We start from the raw sequence: 19,237 nt of genomic DNA, 5'->3' as shown, positions 1-19,237 counted from the left end.
AGTTGGAACTGCATGAGCCCTCTTATAGGCAAATTTTCTTATACATCTGCCACCCCTGGCACAGCAAGACCAACCCCTCTTCTTCCTCCTCCTCCTCCTCAGCCTACCCAGTGTGAAGATGATGAGGATGAAGACCTTTATGATCTGCTTCCACTTACTGAATAGTAAATATTCTTTCATGTTTTTATGATTTTCGTGACATTTTCTTTTTCCTAGTTTATTATTATTATTATTTTTTTTTCGCAGAGACAAGTGAACATTTATTTCTATGCTTTTCTTTCTATGTGTATGTCAAGTCTTTTTCAAAACAAGGCCCCAGGAAACTCCAGATTCAATGACGTCCCTGGGCTTGGTCGACGGCTGCAGGAGTCCTAGGGAGCGTTGTACAAATGCTAGAGTTACTCCTTTACCAACATTACACCCTGGGATAGACGATGCAGCAAAGCAGGACTCCTTCCTCCATGGAATGTGCTGATTTCAGACGAGGCAGCAGCCATTTTCCTAGCTTATTTTATTGTAATAATACAGAATATAATAATATAACACAAAATATGTGTCAATTGATGGTTCATGTTATTGGAGTCAAAAGTTATATGTGAATTTTTGACTGCATATTCGGTGCTCCCAAGCCACACATTGTTTAAGGGTCAACTGTATATTGATCTTATATTACCATCTATGTAATCTTACAGTGTAGAGACTTGGTAATCAGTACTTTGAATTAGAGTGCAGTCCTTGAATTCAAAGTGCTGTTCGTGTTTATGTATTCTATATACAACGTATTTTATATATAGAAAAGTCTTGCTGAGTTAAGTATAATGTATCTGAAATAATTGTGGGAATATTTGTTATTTTCTTGTACAATCTTTGCAGATCCCAAAAGTTTTTAGAAAAATTGAACACAAGTGATCCTTATATGGATTAAAACCTTCATTTATTAACAGACTTAAGTATTTCTCTTATGCAAGATAATTCTGGTTATTCTTTTGTTCTCAGATTCTAAAAACATTTTTTCCTAACAATATTTAATAATTTGGACTTCACATTAATCTGGCTTTACCTTTAAATTATTTGTGGCAATAAGATTATACTGTAGTGAATATTCTTCTGTAGTAAATAAAGTATTATTTAAAGCAGTATTGGGAAAAGACTTCTGGAATGGTGGCATAAGAAGCTCCTTGAACTTCCCTGTCAGTGAAACAACCATGACATGTAAAAAGTTATTTTAAAACACAGCTATTTAACGTCTCTGGAAATTGTCCTAAGGGTATAGAGCAAGCAAAGAAACATTTATTCAAGAAAATCTATTGTATTTTGGTAAGAACAGTGAGACTGTGTGGCATTTAAGCCACAACCCCTCCCTTTGTTCTTCCTCTCCTGGCTGAGCATGACAGAAAGTATACCCCAGGTGTTTGCAGCCAAGAATGCAGGAGACCTCTGCCATGCTGTCTTCCCAGGAGGGGCAGGCTATTAACTTTTCTTATCCTTCTCACTAGCTCTGAATTGCAGATGCTCTATTTCAGGTAAAAGTGACTGACTTGTGAGACTCTATTTCTCCATCCGGCCCCTACTTACAGAGTGGAAACTTTACCCTACCTGTGGCAGGCTAAGAATACTGGGGCCCTGATTGCACTTGCCCCTAGCTTTCCTGTAGCATGGAGGTTCCATGGTTGGAGAGCCAGCTGAGAAGAACAGAAGCTACTACACCTGCCCTGCTTCATTCTTGTAAAGCAAGTGTATCACTTGGAGAGAAGTATGTCACCATTCCTGCAGAAGTTCTGCCTAGAGGGAGAGGAAGCCTGTAGTAACACAAAGCTCTGATCCTCTTCTCAAGGAAATAGACTCTTTTTGTAACTGAGTATTTGGAATTTCAAGCTCAAGGATGCCCTCAAAAACAAGTTGTGACTGTAGTGATAAGCAATTAAGAGAAGGCTGGTAGTTCCGTAACAGCAGAAGCTAAAGTGTAGCCTAGCTAGACGTTTACTAGAAAGAACCAGGGAAAGAGATAGCTAAGAAAAGCCCTTCTGGGATTGTAACAAACCTCAAAGACTGGCCTCAATGACTACCCTTGCAAAGAGACTTGAATTTAATTGGATTAGATTGTTGAACAATTTATATCCCAGGACCCTGTTGAAAGAAATAGAACAGTCATCTGGCAATTAATGGAACCTAACAACTGGGTATGATACCAAAAGAGGCAGACAGTTTAATAGAAAGACCAAAGAGAGACAGTCAAAGGGAGTCCTGCTAAAACCAGTGTCATCCTAGGGTGACTGCACAGACTCAAGGCGCACCCTCTGAGGAGCAATATCAGAGGCTGTACATTGTTGGGAGAATAGACTCACATGTAAGAGTCTAGCTAAGTTACTAAATAAATAAACAATAGCAACAAGCCGTGGAAGGGGTGGGGGATTAGTGTCTAGAGTTGTTATAATCTATTATCTGGAATTCCCAGTTAGCAACAAAAAATTATTAGACATGGAAGAAACAGGAGAGTGTGATGCATAGAGGGAAAAAACAAACAGGAACAGAAACTGCCTTTGAGAGGACTTAGTAGACAGACTTCAAAACATCTGCTATAATTATGTTCAAAGAATTAAAGGAAACCATGCTTAAATGTTACTAAATATATATAAATTATTACAAAGACCCAAATAGAAGTTTTGGAGCTGAAAGTATAATAACTGAAATGACAGATTTACTGTTGAAGGGCCAAATGTAGATTTGAGCTGACAGAAGAAAGAATCAAGAAAGCTTAAAGATAGATTGATAGTGATTATACAAACTAAAGAACAGAGAGAACCACAGTGAAGAGAAGGAAAAAGAATGAAGAGCCTTAGAGAAAGGTGGAGTATCATTAAGCACACTAACATTCACATAATGGGTGTGTCAGATAGAGAGAAAGGAGCAGAAAAAAATTTTGAAGAAATAATGGCTTTTTATGAAAAACATTATACATCCAAGAAGCTCAGTCAACTCCAAATAGATTATATGTTTAAAGAGATCCATATTCTCTTCATTGTAGTAAAAGTGTTGAAAGCCGGAAACAAAAAGAAAATGTTGAAAATGAGAGAAAAAATGACTCATTACTTACAAAGGAACCCCAATAAGATTAAGAGCTGACCTCTGACTTCTCATCAGAAACAATGGAAGTCAAAAGATAGTAGGCTAATGTATTCAGAGTGCTGAAAGGAAAAAAAAAAAAAAAAAAAACCAATAATTTTATAACCAGCAAAATGATCTTTCCAAAATGAATGCAAAATAAAGACATTTCTGGACAACAAAAACTGAGAGGATTTGTTGTTAGCAGTCTTGCCTTACAAGAAATACTAAAGAGAGTTCTTCAGATTGATAGCAAGTGACCATATACTGTATTTATGTGGAATACCCAGGATAGGCAAATCTGTAGAGTCACAAAGTAGATTAGAGGTTGCCAGGGGCTGGAGGAGAAAGGAGACAATAGAGAGTGACTGCTGATGAATATAGGTTTTCTTTTGGGGACATGAAAATGTGCTTAAGTTGATTCTGGTGATGGTTGGACAGCTCTGCGAATATACTAAAAATCACTGGATTTTACATTTTAAATGGGCGAATTATATGTGTATTGAGTCAGTAAAGCTGTTTGAAAAATTAATATTGATCAATACTATATGAAAACAATGTCCCGGGCCCACATTTAAAAAAACAATTGTGCTCACTTACTGCTTGGATGTGAAAAAATCACCTGGACAGGTATTAACTGAGTATGATTTATGTGAGGTTGTATCTATTCACCGGTAGCAAATTATGAGTTCTTAAGAACCCTAAGGCAAGTTGTGCACTGCACAAACATGCAGTGACATTGTCTGAATGAAAAGCTTGGAAATGTTATATTCACTCTTAAAACTTGTAAGCTTTTAGTGAAGATGTTATTTTAGAAAGGGTAAAATAATACAAGTCTGAGGCTGTATTAGATGAAGTAAATATAACATGCTATTTGTTTTTCCTTTTTAACTGTATGTTCTTTTTTTTTTTTTGAGATGGAGTCTCGCTGTATCGCCCAGCCTGGAGTGCAGTGGTACGATCTCAGCTCACTGCAACCTCTGCCTCCTGGGCTCAAGTGATCCTCCTGCCTCAGTCTCCCAAATAGCTGGGATTACAGGCGCCCACTACCATGCCTGGCTAATTTTTGTCTTTTTAGTAGAGATGGGGTTTCACCATGTTGGCCAGGCTGCTCTCGAGCTCCTCACCTCAGGTGTCCTATCCACCTTGGGCTCCCTGTATGTTCTTTTTAATATTGGGCAATAATGAATTATTGTAGAGCAGAAAATAATCTAAACTAGATACCATTCTCTGAGCACTTGTCACAAGTATCACTTGTTGCTTTGAGAAAAAAATCAGAGATGATATCAAGTCATGGTGAAGCCCTGTGCCATAAACGAGTTTCTAGTCTGTTAACAGTAATAACTACCATGGCAGCACTGTCCATCTTAAATGCTCTTTGTATACATGGCATACAATGGATTTTGTGGAATAAAAGGTACTCAAAATTTTTTAATTTTTAATTTTCATTTATTTATTTTTAATCAGGCTGCCCTCAGAATCAAGACAGGTACAGAGAACTCTTGGTACTCAGAAATTTTAGAAGACTGCTCAGGACCTATAGATTGAAGTCAGGTCCTCCAAAACCTAGTAGAATGCATTGAAAATAAATATATAAATAAAACCTGCAAAATACACTGGATACAACTGAAGCAAAGGAGTGTAATTCATGCAAGGATTTTTGAAAAACAGCAGGCTGCCTTTTGTTTGTTTTTAGAAGCAGCAGCTTCCCCCATGATCTTTTTTTATGTTTTTGGGTGTGGGGAGTTTGTGAGGATAAGTTTGGGAATATATATAAGCATGGCATTTTAGTAATGAAAAATCACAGATTTCTTAACTCTTTTTTTTTTTTTTTTTGAGACAGAGTCTCTCTCTGTCGCCCAGGCTGGAGTGCAGTGGCCACATCTCAGCTCACTGCAAGCTCCGCCACCCGGGTTCACACCATTCTCCTGCCTTAGCCTCCTGAGTAGCTGGGACTACAGGTGCCTGCCATCTCGTCCGGCTAATTTTTTGTATTTTTTAGTAGAGACGGGGTTTCACTGTGTTAGCCAGGATGGTCTCGATCTCCTGACCTCGTGATCCTCCCGTCTCGGCCTCCCAAAGTGCTGGGATTACAGGCTTGATTAACTCTTTAAAAGGATAAAAACTTTATTGTGGAAAATTTACCTAATTGAGAGTAAATGAATAATAAAATTTTGCCTCTGTTATAAATTATTGAAAAGTAGATATTAGCTACTTGAATTTTTTATGTTTACTTTGGTTTAAATCAACCATAAACTGGCACTCAGATACTTACGTTGTAGATGTTGCAAACTTTTCATCAAAAAGGAGTTTTAAGTGTTGGCATTAAGGGATCATAATAATTCAAATATTTTTGGTAACTGACTGTTGTTAAGATGGCAAATTAAAATATGCAAGGATTTAAAAGACCAGTTTTAAAGACTGAATCAATTTAGATGTGAATTGTATGTCTAATTCTTGTAGTTGTTCTCATCTTTTACATAGGGAAAAACTGTCCTTAACTTTTTCTTCATTGTGGCCTGGAGGACGAATCTGATTACATAATTCTTTACATTTAAAAAGGTCATTTCAGACAAATCATAGTGTAGATGAAGTTAGGAGTTATGAAATTTTAAATATCATTATTTCTTGAACATGAATTTTTTTTTAAAGCTCTTTTATCCAGTTTGCAGAGTTTATTGTATTGAAACATGGTTGTGTATCAAATGTTAGTTTGGTTAAAGAGAATAATGATAATTTGCATTGAAGATTTAACATGTCGTGTCTTCGTTGTAGGTAGCTGTAGCCATACCTAACAGACCTCCTGATGCTGTACTTACAGATACCACTTCTCTTAATCAGGTAAGATTGTATTTTTGAAAAATGATAAATCCATCTGGTTGATGACATTTGTTAATTTGTAACTCTGATACCGTATAACATTATGCATCTAAAAAGTAGGGCCTGTTCAACATAATAAACATAAAGACATGTTTCCTGTGATTGCAAGTTATTTTTTGTAAATTTTTAGTTATTAATGTTTTCCCACTAGATACCAAAATAAAATATAAAATGGTTTTTTATGAGTCCATTTAAAAAGCATTGTATGTTGTTGGTAATGGAGTACTTTCTTTGGAGAGGCTGCCCACTTTAAGAGTGAAGAATTTCATGAAAGCCTCAGAGTAAGTGCAGGATAAAAAATAGTTAAAAGGCAAGTATTAGTCATCCTTTCCTCTTGGGGAAAGAAAGCAATGCCACACTGCTTGGAAGCAGATTATTTTATACCAAGTTTAAAGGACAGGCAAATAAAGCATCTTAGAAGCAGTAGGTGATTTAATCTTTTTTGTTTGACATAAAAAATTTGTTTTCTGGTGAAGGAGATAAAATGTCCTGTCAGTTCACAAATTCTGTGAGCATAGAAAAATTTGTTTAAGAAGCAAAAAGCAACCATAAAAGTGAGAAAAGTAAGTTTATTTTTGAGAGACTTCAAGATTCTTCTCTAAGATGGCCAGCAGAGTAACCATGCAGATATAGCATAAAATCCTTAAACCTCTGGAGTAATGCAGTGTGTGAGCATGTAATAACAACAGATTGTTCATAAAGTTCACTTAAAAATTTTTTTTTGGTTGTATTTTAGAGGAGAACAACACACAGTGGGGCCTACCGGAGGGTAGAGGATAGGAGGAGGGAGAGGATCAGGAAACATAACTAATGGGTAGTAGGTTTAATACCTGGGTAATTAAATAATATGCACAACAAATCCCCATGACACACAGTTACCTGTGTAAGAATCCTGCACATGTACTCCCGAACTTAAAAGTTAAAAAAATAATTTTGGTATGTTTGCTATGAAAACTTCGCAGGACTTATGTTTCCTAGCAAATAGAAATGTAATCTCATGAGCCAGAGAGACTTAAAGTTAGTGCATATGTAATTTTTTTTCTGTACCATATAATCAGGTGATGGAGGGAACATTGCTTTATTCTTGCCTTTAAATATTTTTTCCATCCATTACGGTTTCTTATCAATTTCTTAAGAATGCACTCATATTTATGTTTACATAAGGCTTAATTAAGAAACTAATTCTGTTAGAGTACTAAAAAACAGAAAAGGCTCATGGTTTCATGGTTTAGAAAACCCAAGAAATACCTCTTTATTATACTGAAGTAAAAAATGTGTCTGCTGTAAATAAAAGCTGAATAGTTTCCAAGGTTTGAATTTCTACACACAGTAAGTAGAGAGGTTTTCTTTCTTTCTTTTTTTTTTTTTTTCCAGATGACTAAAACTTTTTGTTAGTTTTGAGGTAGGTTTTAATAGTTTGCTGCATGACAAAAGACAGTTTTTAAATCAACAATATTTTTTGTGTGAATAATGGGCACTCATCATTTGGCAGAGGTTCTTGGCCATTTTGTATTGCATGATAATTAGAAAATATGCCGAAAGCTATATACCAGTTCCCTGAAAAACATTTTGCATAAAACTTTGTTGTAAATTTCAGGGAATTTGTGGGACATCTGAAATTGGATCCATGCTATAAGAAATACAAGTCACTTAGAAGAAATGTCATCTATTGTCAAGGAATGGAAGGAACACTTGGATACTCAAGATGTAGATGTCTGAAATAACTAGGGTACCTATTCCAAGCAATGAATGTTTAAATACAAGGCTTTGATTTGTAGTATAAGTGTAACAGACATTCAGAGAAGGGATACACATTAGGGAATGACATATAGAAGGGTTCAGTAGTAAAAATGGGACTTTGCTGAGATGGTATATGGGTTGTTCTCTCTCCGGATATGTAGGGCTTGCAGTGTGTTAAGAAGTAATGATGGAGTGTAAGAGAGGAGAAGAGCATGACGTGTGTATCAGGGGTAAGAATTAGAGCATTCACATTAGAGACTAGTGTAGGATGATTGTGCATGGGCAGATCTTTAAGAGAAATGGAAATGAGGAAAAATTATGCCATTATACATAAACTTTATGTTAGGTATTTATATTAACTTAGTAACTTTTCAATCATTAAGAAAACTGGCAGCTATATATTTTTAACTCTACCAGTATCACTTCTGAAATGTCTGTTTATAATGTCTTGAGGAAAGTTTCTTCATCTTCAAACAAGTATGGCAGACCCGCACAGTGGTTCACACCTTAAATCCCAGCACTTCGGGAGGCTGATGTGGGAGAATTGCTTGGGCTCAGGAGTTTGAGACCAGCCTGGGTAACACAGCAAAACCTTGTCGCCACTAAAAGTAATAATAATAAAAAATTAGCTGAGCATGGTGGCATACGCCTATTGTCCCAGCTACTCAGGAGGCTGAGGTGGAGGATCACTTGAGCCTGGAAAATCGAGGCTGCAGTGAGTTATGATTGCACCATTGCACTGCAGCCTGGGTAACAGAGCAAGACCCTGTCTCAAAACAAAACATAACAAAACAAATGAGTATGACAATACAAGTGTACTTTGTAGTTTTTCATAATTATTAATAGACAATTCCACTGCAATAATCTAGAAAGACCAAACAATAAGTAAATATCAGATGTCAGGCTTTGTATTTGAGGAAAATGAGAACAAATATCCATGGTTTCCCCAGATACATATCTTATACTAAACATATCCTATTAAGTAAAGTTAATATTTGGCGTATCAGTGCTAGTGTCCAGTAAAATATAATTCTTTGTTACAATTACTGTCATCTTGAACTGAAAACAGACCTAGGCTCAAAAACAGGTCTTCCAGCGGGAGATCTTCGCAGATTTAGAACACCCCTTTGTGGGGCCACGAATCTATTAGAAAGATCATGGATGCTGGTTGGACCATCTGAGTCACTTGCACATAACTGCCAGGAAGTGCGTACTATCTGATGGGATCATCTAAAGTGAACTGCTGATCAACTCTGTATTTTAGATGCAGAGACTGATTGCATTCCAGATGCTGCAAATACCAAGTCATATCTCCTAGAGTGTTCTTTCTCTCTTATTTTTATTTGGACCTTTAGGACCATAAAGAACTCATGTAAAGTCATTAAGAATCAAAGCAACACAAGCATTCATCTCATCCAGAAGAGTCCCAGCATTTAATTTAGTTTCACTAGAATATTATCATAATTTTTTATAATTCTGCTTCTACTAAACGATCACAGTATGATACACCAATTGTCAACTTGTAAAAGAAAAAACTTCTTGTACATCCTCTGGTCTCAGAATCTGTGAGAGGTATTGCTGACAGCCATGTTCGAGGTCCCACTTGCAGCTCCAGAAGGCTCCTTTGAACTTTTTGTCTAGGCTGCCACAGTACCCATTGTCTTTAGTTTCCAGTATGTGTCACCTTCACTTCACTGATTGTTTGTGGGTGAAAGTTTGAGATAAATCATTGGGAATCAAAAACAAATCATTGAGAAACCAAAAAAATGACCATACATTTATAACTACTACCTGTTTTTTTTTTTTTTTTTTTTTTTTTTTTTTTTTTTTGACAATGATGTATTATTTTCCAAGACTCTGGGCTGACTGGGTGATCTTTCTGCTACAAATGTTGTAGCTGCTTTTAGATGGCAGCTGGGCAGGGCTTCTGCTACAAATGGTGTGTCTGCTTTTAGATGGCAGCTGGGCAGGGCTTCTGCTACAAATGGTGTATCTGCTTTTAGATGGCAGCTGGGCAGGGCTGGAAGGTTCCAAGATGGCTTCTTTTGCATATCCGGGGTTTTAGTGCTAGCTATTGGGTGGGGTGCTTTGAATCTTCCCCACATGGCCTCTTTCTTCATGTGGTGTGTCATCTTCCAGGACCTTTTTTTATGGCCTTCAGTGAGACCTCCATTTAGATTTCTGGAGTTATTTTTCTGTGTAACTTCCTCCTCTTCAGTACACACAAATTCAGCTGCATCATCCTTTCAGAATTCTAATCTATATTTGTAACTCAATGAGACCCCTTTGCTATGTTTGAGATTTCTGAATTGCATTCTGGGAGCTGCTGTCAGAAGGAAGCGGCACAGTTGTAGAGCTCATCTTGTTTGCTTCTTTTCTGTAAAGAATTGTAGTCCTGCATTGCCTGCTTTCCAATGTCTAGGAGCAGCGGTAACCCCCACCTTTTTCTTTATAATTTTTCTAGTTGTTTTTGGTGGAAGAGTAAGTCCATTCCAGGTCCCATATTATGGCCAGAAGCAAAAGTCGTATATGCCTTTTTTAAAGCCCTTAGTGCCTCATTTTCCCATTTAATCCACGACTGTCTAGTTTTTTAGTTTTTATTGCTGTCCCTTGACTTCATTTGTTTCTTGTATAACAGTCAAAAGAGCTTATTTTACTTCCTTTTTCCCCTCTTATTGTTCCCATTTTGGGGGATGTATTATTTTTATTGTTTAGAGCATTTAACATTTATATATTATTTCCACTTTTCTGCATCTTTCAGTTTTATATTTGCAATTGAATATGTCAACCCTTTTGCCAAAGCTTCTTAGTCAGCTCTTAGTTGGATGAAGCTCCTTGTGTGGAAGGTACCCCAAGAAGGGCTCATGTGTATAGTGTTGCCTCGGTTTCTGTATATTTAAAACTATTTACCCTAGATACTTGAAGGGACAGCTTTGTTGGATATAAAATCTTATTTCTTAAAAATGGTGCATCATTGTTGTCTTACTTTGTATGTTGCCTTTGAAAAGTCAGATGCCAATCTAATTATCTTCCCCTGTAAGTTACTTGATCTTTACCCTGAGGCCCTCAAGATTATTTTTGTCTTTTAAGTCTAATGGTTTTGCTGGGATATGTCTCAGTCTTGCATGTTGCAGGTCAGTCTTCTTTATATACTGGTGGGCCTTTTTAATATGTATATTCGGGTCTTTTAGTTTTATAGTATTAAAATTTTAAATATTAGTTCTCTTTCATTATTTTGTTTTTCTTTCTTTGGATACTCCATTTATATGTACATTGGATCTTTTTATGTCTTTCAACTACTTTTCTTCTGTTCTTTTTTAGTTCCTTCTTGATCTCATTTTCATTCTCATGGTTCATTTCCGCCCTTTCTGCCATCCCCTTATTTCATTTTTATTTGAATGTGTTCTCCTTTGGGTACCTTATAATTTAGTCTTCATTTCTTATATGATTTTGATTTTTTCTTTCAATTTCTTTCTTGAATGTAATCATTACTTACTTATTTCTTCATGTATGTCATCCATTTATTTTCTTAGGTTTTGGATTTTGGATTCAGAGTGTTTGTTTCACGTCCCCAAATGCGTGAGTGTTTTGTTATAGTTTTCTTCTGTTTGGTAGTTTGTTTATTTCGGGGGGTGGGGGGGTGGTGCAATTCATTTGCTAAAAGGTTTTGTTTTGCATTTTCAGTTTTAGTTTTATGGTAGCATTGTATAGATAAAGAAAATTTACCTCTGTGCGTTTTGCGGTTTGGGATGGTTTCCAAGATTCTTAATTCAAAATCGCCCTTTCTCTCTGTGTAGCAAAAGGCAGTTTCTTTAGTGGGTGGCTTTAAAGAAGGAGCACTGTGGGGAGGTGTTTTATTTAAAAAAATAAAAATAAATAATCTTGTAGGATCATTAATTTCCTCTCTTGCTTCTTTTTTTCTTCACCATCCAGTTTTCAAAGGGGATATCTCGGTTTTATATTCTTCTCCCAGAAAGTGATGCCTTTCTGAGACTGCCACTGGAAGGCTGGTGTACTATTAATTCTTTTAACTATAGTCAGTGCTCTAATCTTCCAGGATTCATTTCAGTATTTTTGCCCTTAAGATGGATTTATCTGGGAGTGATTTTCCTTTTCCCTCTTCCATGCACTGCTTTTGTACGCCGCCAGCCCTGCCACTTTGCAGTAGCTTTCAGAGGGTGCTCAAAAGTTAGCAGTGATATAAAAGTGGTGTTTATATTAAGACTCACTAGAATTTGAAGTTTGCAGTGTTCTCTGTCTTATAGTTGCACTGTAGGCTTGACATTGTGTAGTTTTATTTGTTCTCGTTATTTGTATATTTTTTTGGAGGATATGAGGACTTAGAAAGCACTAGTTTCCTGAGCCTATTTATTTAGCATTTAGTTTAACTTAATGGTACAATTTTAAAAAATCAAATTAAGAAATAGTTTACTTGTATAGAGATTATCCTCCCACCTACTTTTAATATGCAATATAATATATAGCTATTTGTCTTTTTCTTACTTTTTGGTGGTTGTTATTTATAATGACATTTCTAGGCAGAAATGAAACAAAAGAAACTTTTAGCTTTCCTTCTGAAATATGCCTTTTCTTCAAAATATGTAGAAGATAAGCTTTGGCAGTTGTCATTATTAATTGAACAGTGCTTATTTTGTGTTATGATTGAATGGGTCAAACATCCAGTCAGTTGGCTTTTGTCATTTCTCATAATGAGCCTTTTTTATCTTTGTTTAACTAGCTCTGTTATCTATAGAAAGCAATGCCATCATTGAAATAATGTGAGATATTTCATACTAATATTTCTTTAGAACATTGTTTTCATTTACAGGAATGATATATGTGGGATAAGAATACTAGCACTAATCTTAGAAACTTGGTTGTTTATGTTGTTGCTATAATCTTTAAAAAATAACTAACATTTATTGAGGTATTATGTATCAAATATAATACCTTGTAAGCTTTATCCCATGTTTTTCCAACTACTCTGTGAGAGTAAGTTCTGTTAGCCTCTAAATGTTTCTAAATGAGAAATTGAGGCTTAGAGTGGTAAAGAAACTTGCCCATTAATGGTAGAGCTGGCTTTGAATCGAGATCTGCCTGATACCAAATCCCATGATCTAGCATGTGTTTGACAATTTCCTGTCACAGTTTCAGGCCCTGAAATGTGTCTTTCTTTCATTTGTATACAACATCATGGTATATATTTGCTAACATTTTATTACATAAAGTGCTTTTTAAAAATTATCATTTACTTCCTTAGCATCTCTTATAGGATCTTGCAAGTCACCAGTATTCAGTAATGGCTTATTTGATTTCATTATATTAAGAAGACTTGTGAAAGAAAGAATATTGAGTCATTGAGAAAGTGAATAATCTATAGAATCATTATATGGAGTGATGGGGAAGGAAAAGAGCTTATTGGATTTATGCAAAGCATATTAAAAAGAAAATCATGTTTTCTTATGAATTACAGAGTATTTTCTATAAATAAAACTTGTTAAAATAATCAATATTTTAAAAGTAATAAACGATCAGTAATTTTAAAAATAGATGGCTAGTCTTCACATAACATTTCAGTAGTCTTTGGAAAACAGCACAGCAATTAATGAGAAAGGGAAGAAGTCTTGAGGCTGACCTAGAAGGGTCAAGGTTACAGATACATTAAATACACTTACTATTAGCTGTTTGGTGAATTTCTTCCTTTCAGTGCTGGAAAGTGCTTTATAACTTGGAAGAATGTGCCGTTTAAATGCCAGAAAGTATGGTGACTTTTTCCCTATTGTTATCCAGGCCACACTGCTAATCCTACCTTATCTAAGTAAACTAGTGATGTGGATATCTGGACTGAGCAGAACTTTTATCATAATAGCAAGCTATCAGTTCAGTCAGTTTTCTTGCAGGGTGAACTAATGTTCAGGATTTAGTGTACCAGCAGAATGAAAGTTAGTGAGAAGTCTTTGATGTTTCGATGTCTTATGTGGTCTTAGAAGCTTCAATTTAAAACACCCCAATAAGAAAGCTGGCATAAATTTTGCTTGCTTAGAACAGACTATAAACATTTACCTTATCTGTGTATAAATGGCAGTAGACTGATTGACTTCTTTTTGTGAGTCTCCTTAGGCAGTAGTAACAGTGTTTTACCCATATATAATTCTTGGCTTCCCTTTCTACATTTTTTTCCCTCCCACTGATTTTAGTGGCAAGTGTTACAAACACATTTCGTTATATGTAATCTTTATTGTTACGAATAATTATTTTTAAAATCAGAGCCTCAGGTACGTTATGATACAGTGCTTATACCAATAACTGGCCATGCTTCCTATTTTTCATCTAATCTATTTTAACAAAATACTGAGTTCTATTTATGTTTATGCTTTCTCCACAGGCTGCTTTGTACCGCCTCAGTGGAGACTGGAATCCCTTACACATTGATCCTAACTTTGCTAGTCTAGCGGGTGAGCTGCCGATAATATGTATCAATGAAAAATATTAGCTATTTGATATTTAATTAACTAAATAATGTAAAGACACTACTACTTATGACTGGTAGTTTGAGTAACATTTTAAACATGTTATTTATTACATTTATGCAAAGGATATGGAAAGGTAGGAAACGTGTTCAGAAAATAGTGCACTTGAAATTCAGATTATGGTGGATGGAAGTTCCTGCTAGTGCGAGGTCTAGGATAGGACCATGAGGGTGGGTGTCCTGAGGTCGTTGGAGAGAAAGCAAGGAACTGAAAGGTAGGGAAGGATCATCTACCTATGTGGATATTGAGAGTACCCTGGATGATTTCATGGTTACAACCAAAACTAAACAAAACAATTGTGTTTCCAGATCTTTCACATTCTTTTCCTGTTTTTTTTGTTTTTTCTTTCTTTATTTTATAATTTCCTCCCAGGAAATACTCTTTAAAAAATATCTACTGTGTTTCTTAAAATAGATGGTATAATTCATGCTACTGCAGTCTAAAGACATTTTTACAGTCCTAAATTAACTATACTTGATTTTTAAACTTTAAAGGAACGTGTATCTAACTCAGTGTTCTCTCTTTCCTAGGTTTTGACAAGCCCATATTACATGGATTATGTACATTTGGATTTTCTGCCAGGCGTATTTTACAGCAGTTTGCAGATAATGATGTGTCAAGATTCAAGGCAATTAAGGTAAATGTATATTATATAATTTGAATATTACTTCCTTTTTCTATCTTTAGAAAAGAAAAGGGGTTTTAGTGATTTAACTTAAAATAGATACTGTACTACAGCAATGTACATTTTTATTATTTCATTGACCTGGCAATCAGCACACTTTCTTTTTGTAGCTATAAATAGCTCTGTTGCACATGCACCAGGAAGGATGCACAGTTGCAATTTTAACATCAACTGGGTTGCTTTATAAATTAATTAGGTGCATAATCAGTGCATATGCCTTGAAAACTCAAGATTTGCTTTTTTTTTAAACTGTTTTATCATTTTCCTTAATTTAATTAAAAATGTTAAGTGGCTGATTAAGTCCAATAAACATACATCTACAACAATATAATGACTGTTTATTGTTTTAACTCTGTACTTTTTAGTTGATTTCAAATTTTTATCCATTATAAGTAACAAAATATCCATGCCCACATTATTTTTGTGTAAGTTTAAGCCAAAAGATGTATGCTTAAAAAAGTTTAAGTCGTTGTCAAATAGCTCTGAAAGCTTTTAATTTATTCTTCATGCAGCAATGAAAATATATTTTCTGATGCACTTCCTTTGATAGCACTGATTACTCTCATGCTTTGTGTTTTATTACAACTATTTTTTATTATCCAGTAATATATACACAGAGAAAATAATACAGACAATTATGAAATAAAAAGTGAATTTATTTTGCCCTATATACTCACCCCAGGCCTCATTCCTCAGACTTAATTTGTGCCACTTTTAACTATTTAAGTTTTTCTGAGGTACCTATATAACTTTACCTAATATGATTATGGTTTTATTTCTTGATTTGTCAAGATAAAAAACACTATTTTTTGATTCCATACTTTGAAAGATAAAGAATCGGCTTACTTATGCTAGTTACATCTTTATTTTACTAATTTTTTCATATTATATTTAGGTCTTTTATGAATTTAAATATCTTTAAACCTCGAGTTGTTTTTTCTTTTGTGCTCTCTAATTTGCTTTCCAATTTTTTTCTCCTACAAGTAAAAGAGTTTCCTTTTAAAACATTTTTAACCCCACAACTCTTTTTTAAAGGCTCGTTTTGCAAAACCAGTATATCCAGGACAAACTCTACAAACTGAGATGTGGAAGGAAGGAAACAGAATTCATTTTCAAACCAAGGTAGGAATTTTGCTTTGCCAGCCTTCTCACATGCTTTATCTTTGTGTTCCATCTTATCTTTTTTTTTTTTTTTTTGGTTAGTACTATGGATAGAAAATTTCTTTTTGTAACTTTTAATTAAAAATAAGATACATCTTATCTGGGATTTTCAAAGTTTTTATTTATCAAGCAACACTTTTTTAAAAAAAAGAAAAAAGAAGTGTTTTGCACCTTGTGTTTTATTTTCTCTTTTTTTTTCAACTAAATTGGTACCTATCTATGTAGCAGTGGCCCAGATATTCTGAAAACCCAACCAACCATGTCTTTTTGGCTCAACTAGTCAATCAAGTCATTGTCAAAATATCATCTTAAAAATTTTAAAGGCATGACTCAGACAGATATACAGTGAAAACATGACAGAAATCTATTTGACTCATTAATGAAGGATCTTGCAATATGATAAAACATGTTCAAAAGACAGAACAGCATGTTTATATGGTCCAATAGGAAAGTCGTTCTAAAATAATTTTGCCGAGTTAGAGACAAAATTAGTTAATATCCTGCAGAACAATAAAATCTTACCCTTTATGATTTTTCTGTGGACAGAAATCATCTGCATCTTGATTATACAAAAATCCACAAATTAACAAGTACATCACAGAGTCTGGGCCTAGCAAATAGTAAATGACAAGCCAAATAAAGGTGTACCTCCCTATAGAGTGAGGTTATTTTGGGGTGAAGCTGTTAGCAGTGCTCCAGTAAAATACTCAAAGGACAGGCAATCATATGTTTTATTTGCAAGTTATTGAAAGACAGTTTTTGTTAACACAGTTGACCAGGGTAATACTTTTTGGCTTGATCATTTCATGCTATATAGAGCATATTAAACAACTCCAATGATAATGGTAATAGCTTTTATTTATTGAGAACCTATTAACTGGCAATAGTATTTTCTTTAATATACATAATAAATCTGCATGTAAATATAAGAAAATCTAGGTTCCTAAGAAAATCTAATCTAGGTGTCCTAAATAACTTGCTCATGGTCACACAGCAAGTGGTTGAGCTGGCATAGAAACCAGATCAGCATGGCTTCAAAGCTTTGATTCCAGGCCCCAAATGTCTTTTTTGTATCATGTTTTCTTTCACAAATAGATACCTCTGCAAAATTCTTCTTACATGGTTGTCTTACTCCTAATTCCTTTCTGTTGGTTGCAGTATCATTTTCCTGCTTAATCTGTACATATTGTTTATTTTACTTTTCAAATTCTTCCTGTCCTTTAGGCTTAAGTTCAAGCTCCACTTGGCTCTTAGAGACAGTCTCTTACTATTCCCCACTTTCCTACCCATACATACACTCAAATTAGTGTTCTCTGTAAGCCTTTGCAGCTAATATCTGTGCCACGTATTTTGGAGCCCTCACATTTCCTAATTTGTTTTGTATGAGTAAGTTTTGCTTTTTGATTGAGATTATGAACTCTAAAAGTGTTAAGGACTGTGCCTATATTACAGGTTTTTATTTTCCTGCAATTCTGGTGATGAATAGTATGTAAATAATTGTATGGATACAAACTTGAAGGGCTGAGAAATGATTAAATGTCTAAATATAAAATATTCTTGCCATTTTGTTAAATCCTAAGCATGCTGTTTTATCTTTTCAGCATATTTGCTATATTTTTCTTCAGTGATTATAGATATTCTTTTTCTATTAGTTTTAGGACTCCTTCTCTCCCTTCCTCCTTTTCTCACTTTCTCCCTCCCTTCTTCCATTCCTCCTTTCCTTTCTATTCTTAAGATATAACATTTTAAACCAGTGTTTTAAAATGATTTGTTTGACTTGGTAACAATAAAGTAATTTACTAAAGTTCATTTTGTGAATTAATTATCTCTTTCCATGCTTTTCAATGTATGTAATTTGAAGTAAAGAGAACAAATTACTTGAAAGATCTTTTTTCCTCCGAAATATGAGGAGATGTAGTCAAGAGAATGATCTTCTTGATTGTTAAAAAATCAAAGTTTTAATAAATGCTACCTTAAACTTTAGAAACTTATCCTATACATTTGTAGCAATACCACAATTTTTATGAAAGAATAGCCATTGGAATAATTTGAAATGAGGGACTAGGACTTAGAATTTGAGTTCCTTTAATGACCATTTTGATAAAAGCCTATTTAGGCATTTAACTTATGCTGTGTACACTTCCTCTTGAGATAAGACCTGGAATTACTACTTAAAAAACACTATTATGGTTTGTTCCTAGCCAATTTTATTCTGTATTAGCAGAACAAATGTACTCTGAGTACCACTGCCTCATGTGACTATTGTGCTATGCTTTTTACTATTCATAAGGCTTCAGCATGGACTGAATTCTGTTTATAAGAGTTCATCCCCTGATCCCCACTTCCCCCTAAAAAAATGCCCGAAATGCCAAGGCCCAGGCTCTATCAGCGTATTTACATTGGAATTTTGGGGGATGGGACCTCATAAGGTTTTTTTTTTTTTTTCTAAGGGCTCCAGTTGATTATAAAGCCAGGGTTAGTAACAGTTGTATGAAATCATAAAGCCTTTGTGTTTATTCATCTTGACATTTACTTTATCAGCCTTTTATTTTATCTGCATTATTATATTCTTTTTCATATGAGGCAAAAATATAAATTTTAAACTTTGTACTGTTTCACAGTGAAATTACATACACTTCCATTGTAATCAGAATAAATCTTTTTTTTTTCTTCTCCTCCTGAGGTCCAAGAAACTGGAGACATTGTCATTTCAAATGCATATGTGGATCTTGCACCAACATCTGATACTTCATCTAAGACACCCTCTGAGGTAGGTTATAAAGATTAGTATCCAAGCCACTTCCTCATTTATGAATTTCAGTTAAGGTGACTTTAAGAATGGTTAGGCTACTTTAGAAAATTAACAACCACGAAACTATTCTTAATTCTTGAAGTGAAAGACATTAATTTCAAAACACTTGGAATAGAAGGAATACTCTGGCAATTTATAAACTTTAAAAAACTTGTTTTGCAGAATACTGGGATATCTTTCAAGAGAACGTAATTTTCTAGTTTTAGAGTAAATAAATCAGTTGTTTAATCAGAATCTTAAGCAAACAGCGTTTTGGAGAAAAATAGATTAAAAAGTTGAATATCCTTTACCTTTTTCTTGATTTAAAGATTTATATAAAGCTTTGTA

At 34.6% G+C, this 19,237-nt stretch overlaps 1 protein-coding gene across 1 annotated transcript in view; it reads left to right on the top strand.

Annotated features, from left to right (window-relative positions):
* Positions 1 to 19,237, top strand: part of HSD17B4 (hydroxysteroid 17-beta dehydrogenase 4) — an 89,965-nt gene that overhangs the window by 58,818 nt on the left and 11,910 nt on the right. Inside the window, exons 17-21 of the mRNA XM_023197323.2 lie at positions 5,878 to 5,943; positions 14,108 to 14,177; positions 14,783 to 14,889; positions 15,973 to 16,059; positions 18,782 to 18,868. Of these exons, the coding sequence (XP_023053091.1) occupies positions 5,878 to 5,943; positions 14,108 to 14,177; positions 14,783 to 14,889; positions 15,973 to 16,059; positions 18,782 to 18,868 (417 nt within the window). The remainder of the gene's footprint in view (positions 1 to 5,877; positions 5,944 to 14,107; positions 14,178 to 14,782; positions 14,890 to 15,972; positions 16,060 to 18,781; positions 18,869 to 19,237) is intronic.

This window comes from Piliocolobus tephrosceles, chromosome 4 (assembly GCF_002776525.5).
Source record: "Piliocolobus tephrosceles isolate RC106 chromosome 4, ASM277652v3, whole genome shotgun sequence".
NCBI lineage: Eukaryota > Metazoa > Chordata > Mammalia > Primates > Cercopithecidae > Piliocolobus > Piliocolobus tephrosceles.
This window is presented reverse-complemented; position numbering and strand designations above follow the sequence as displayed.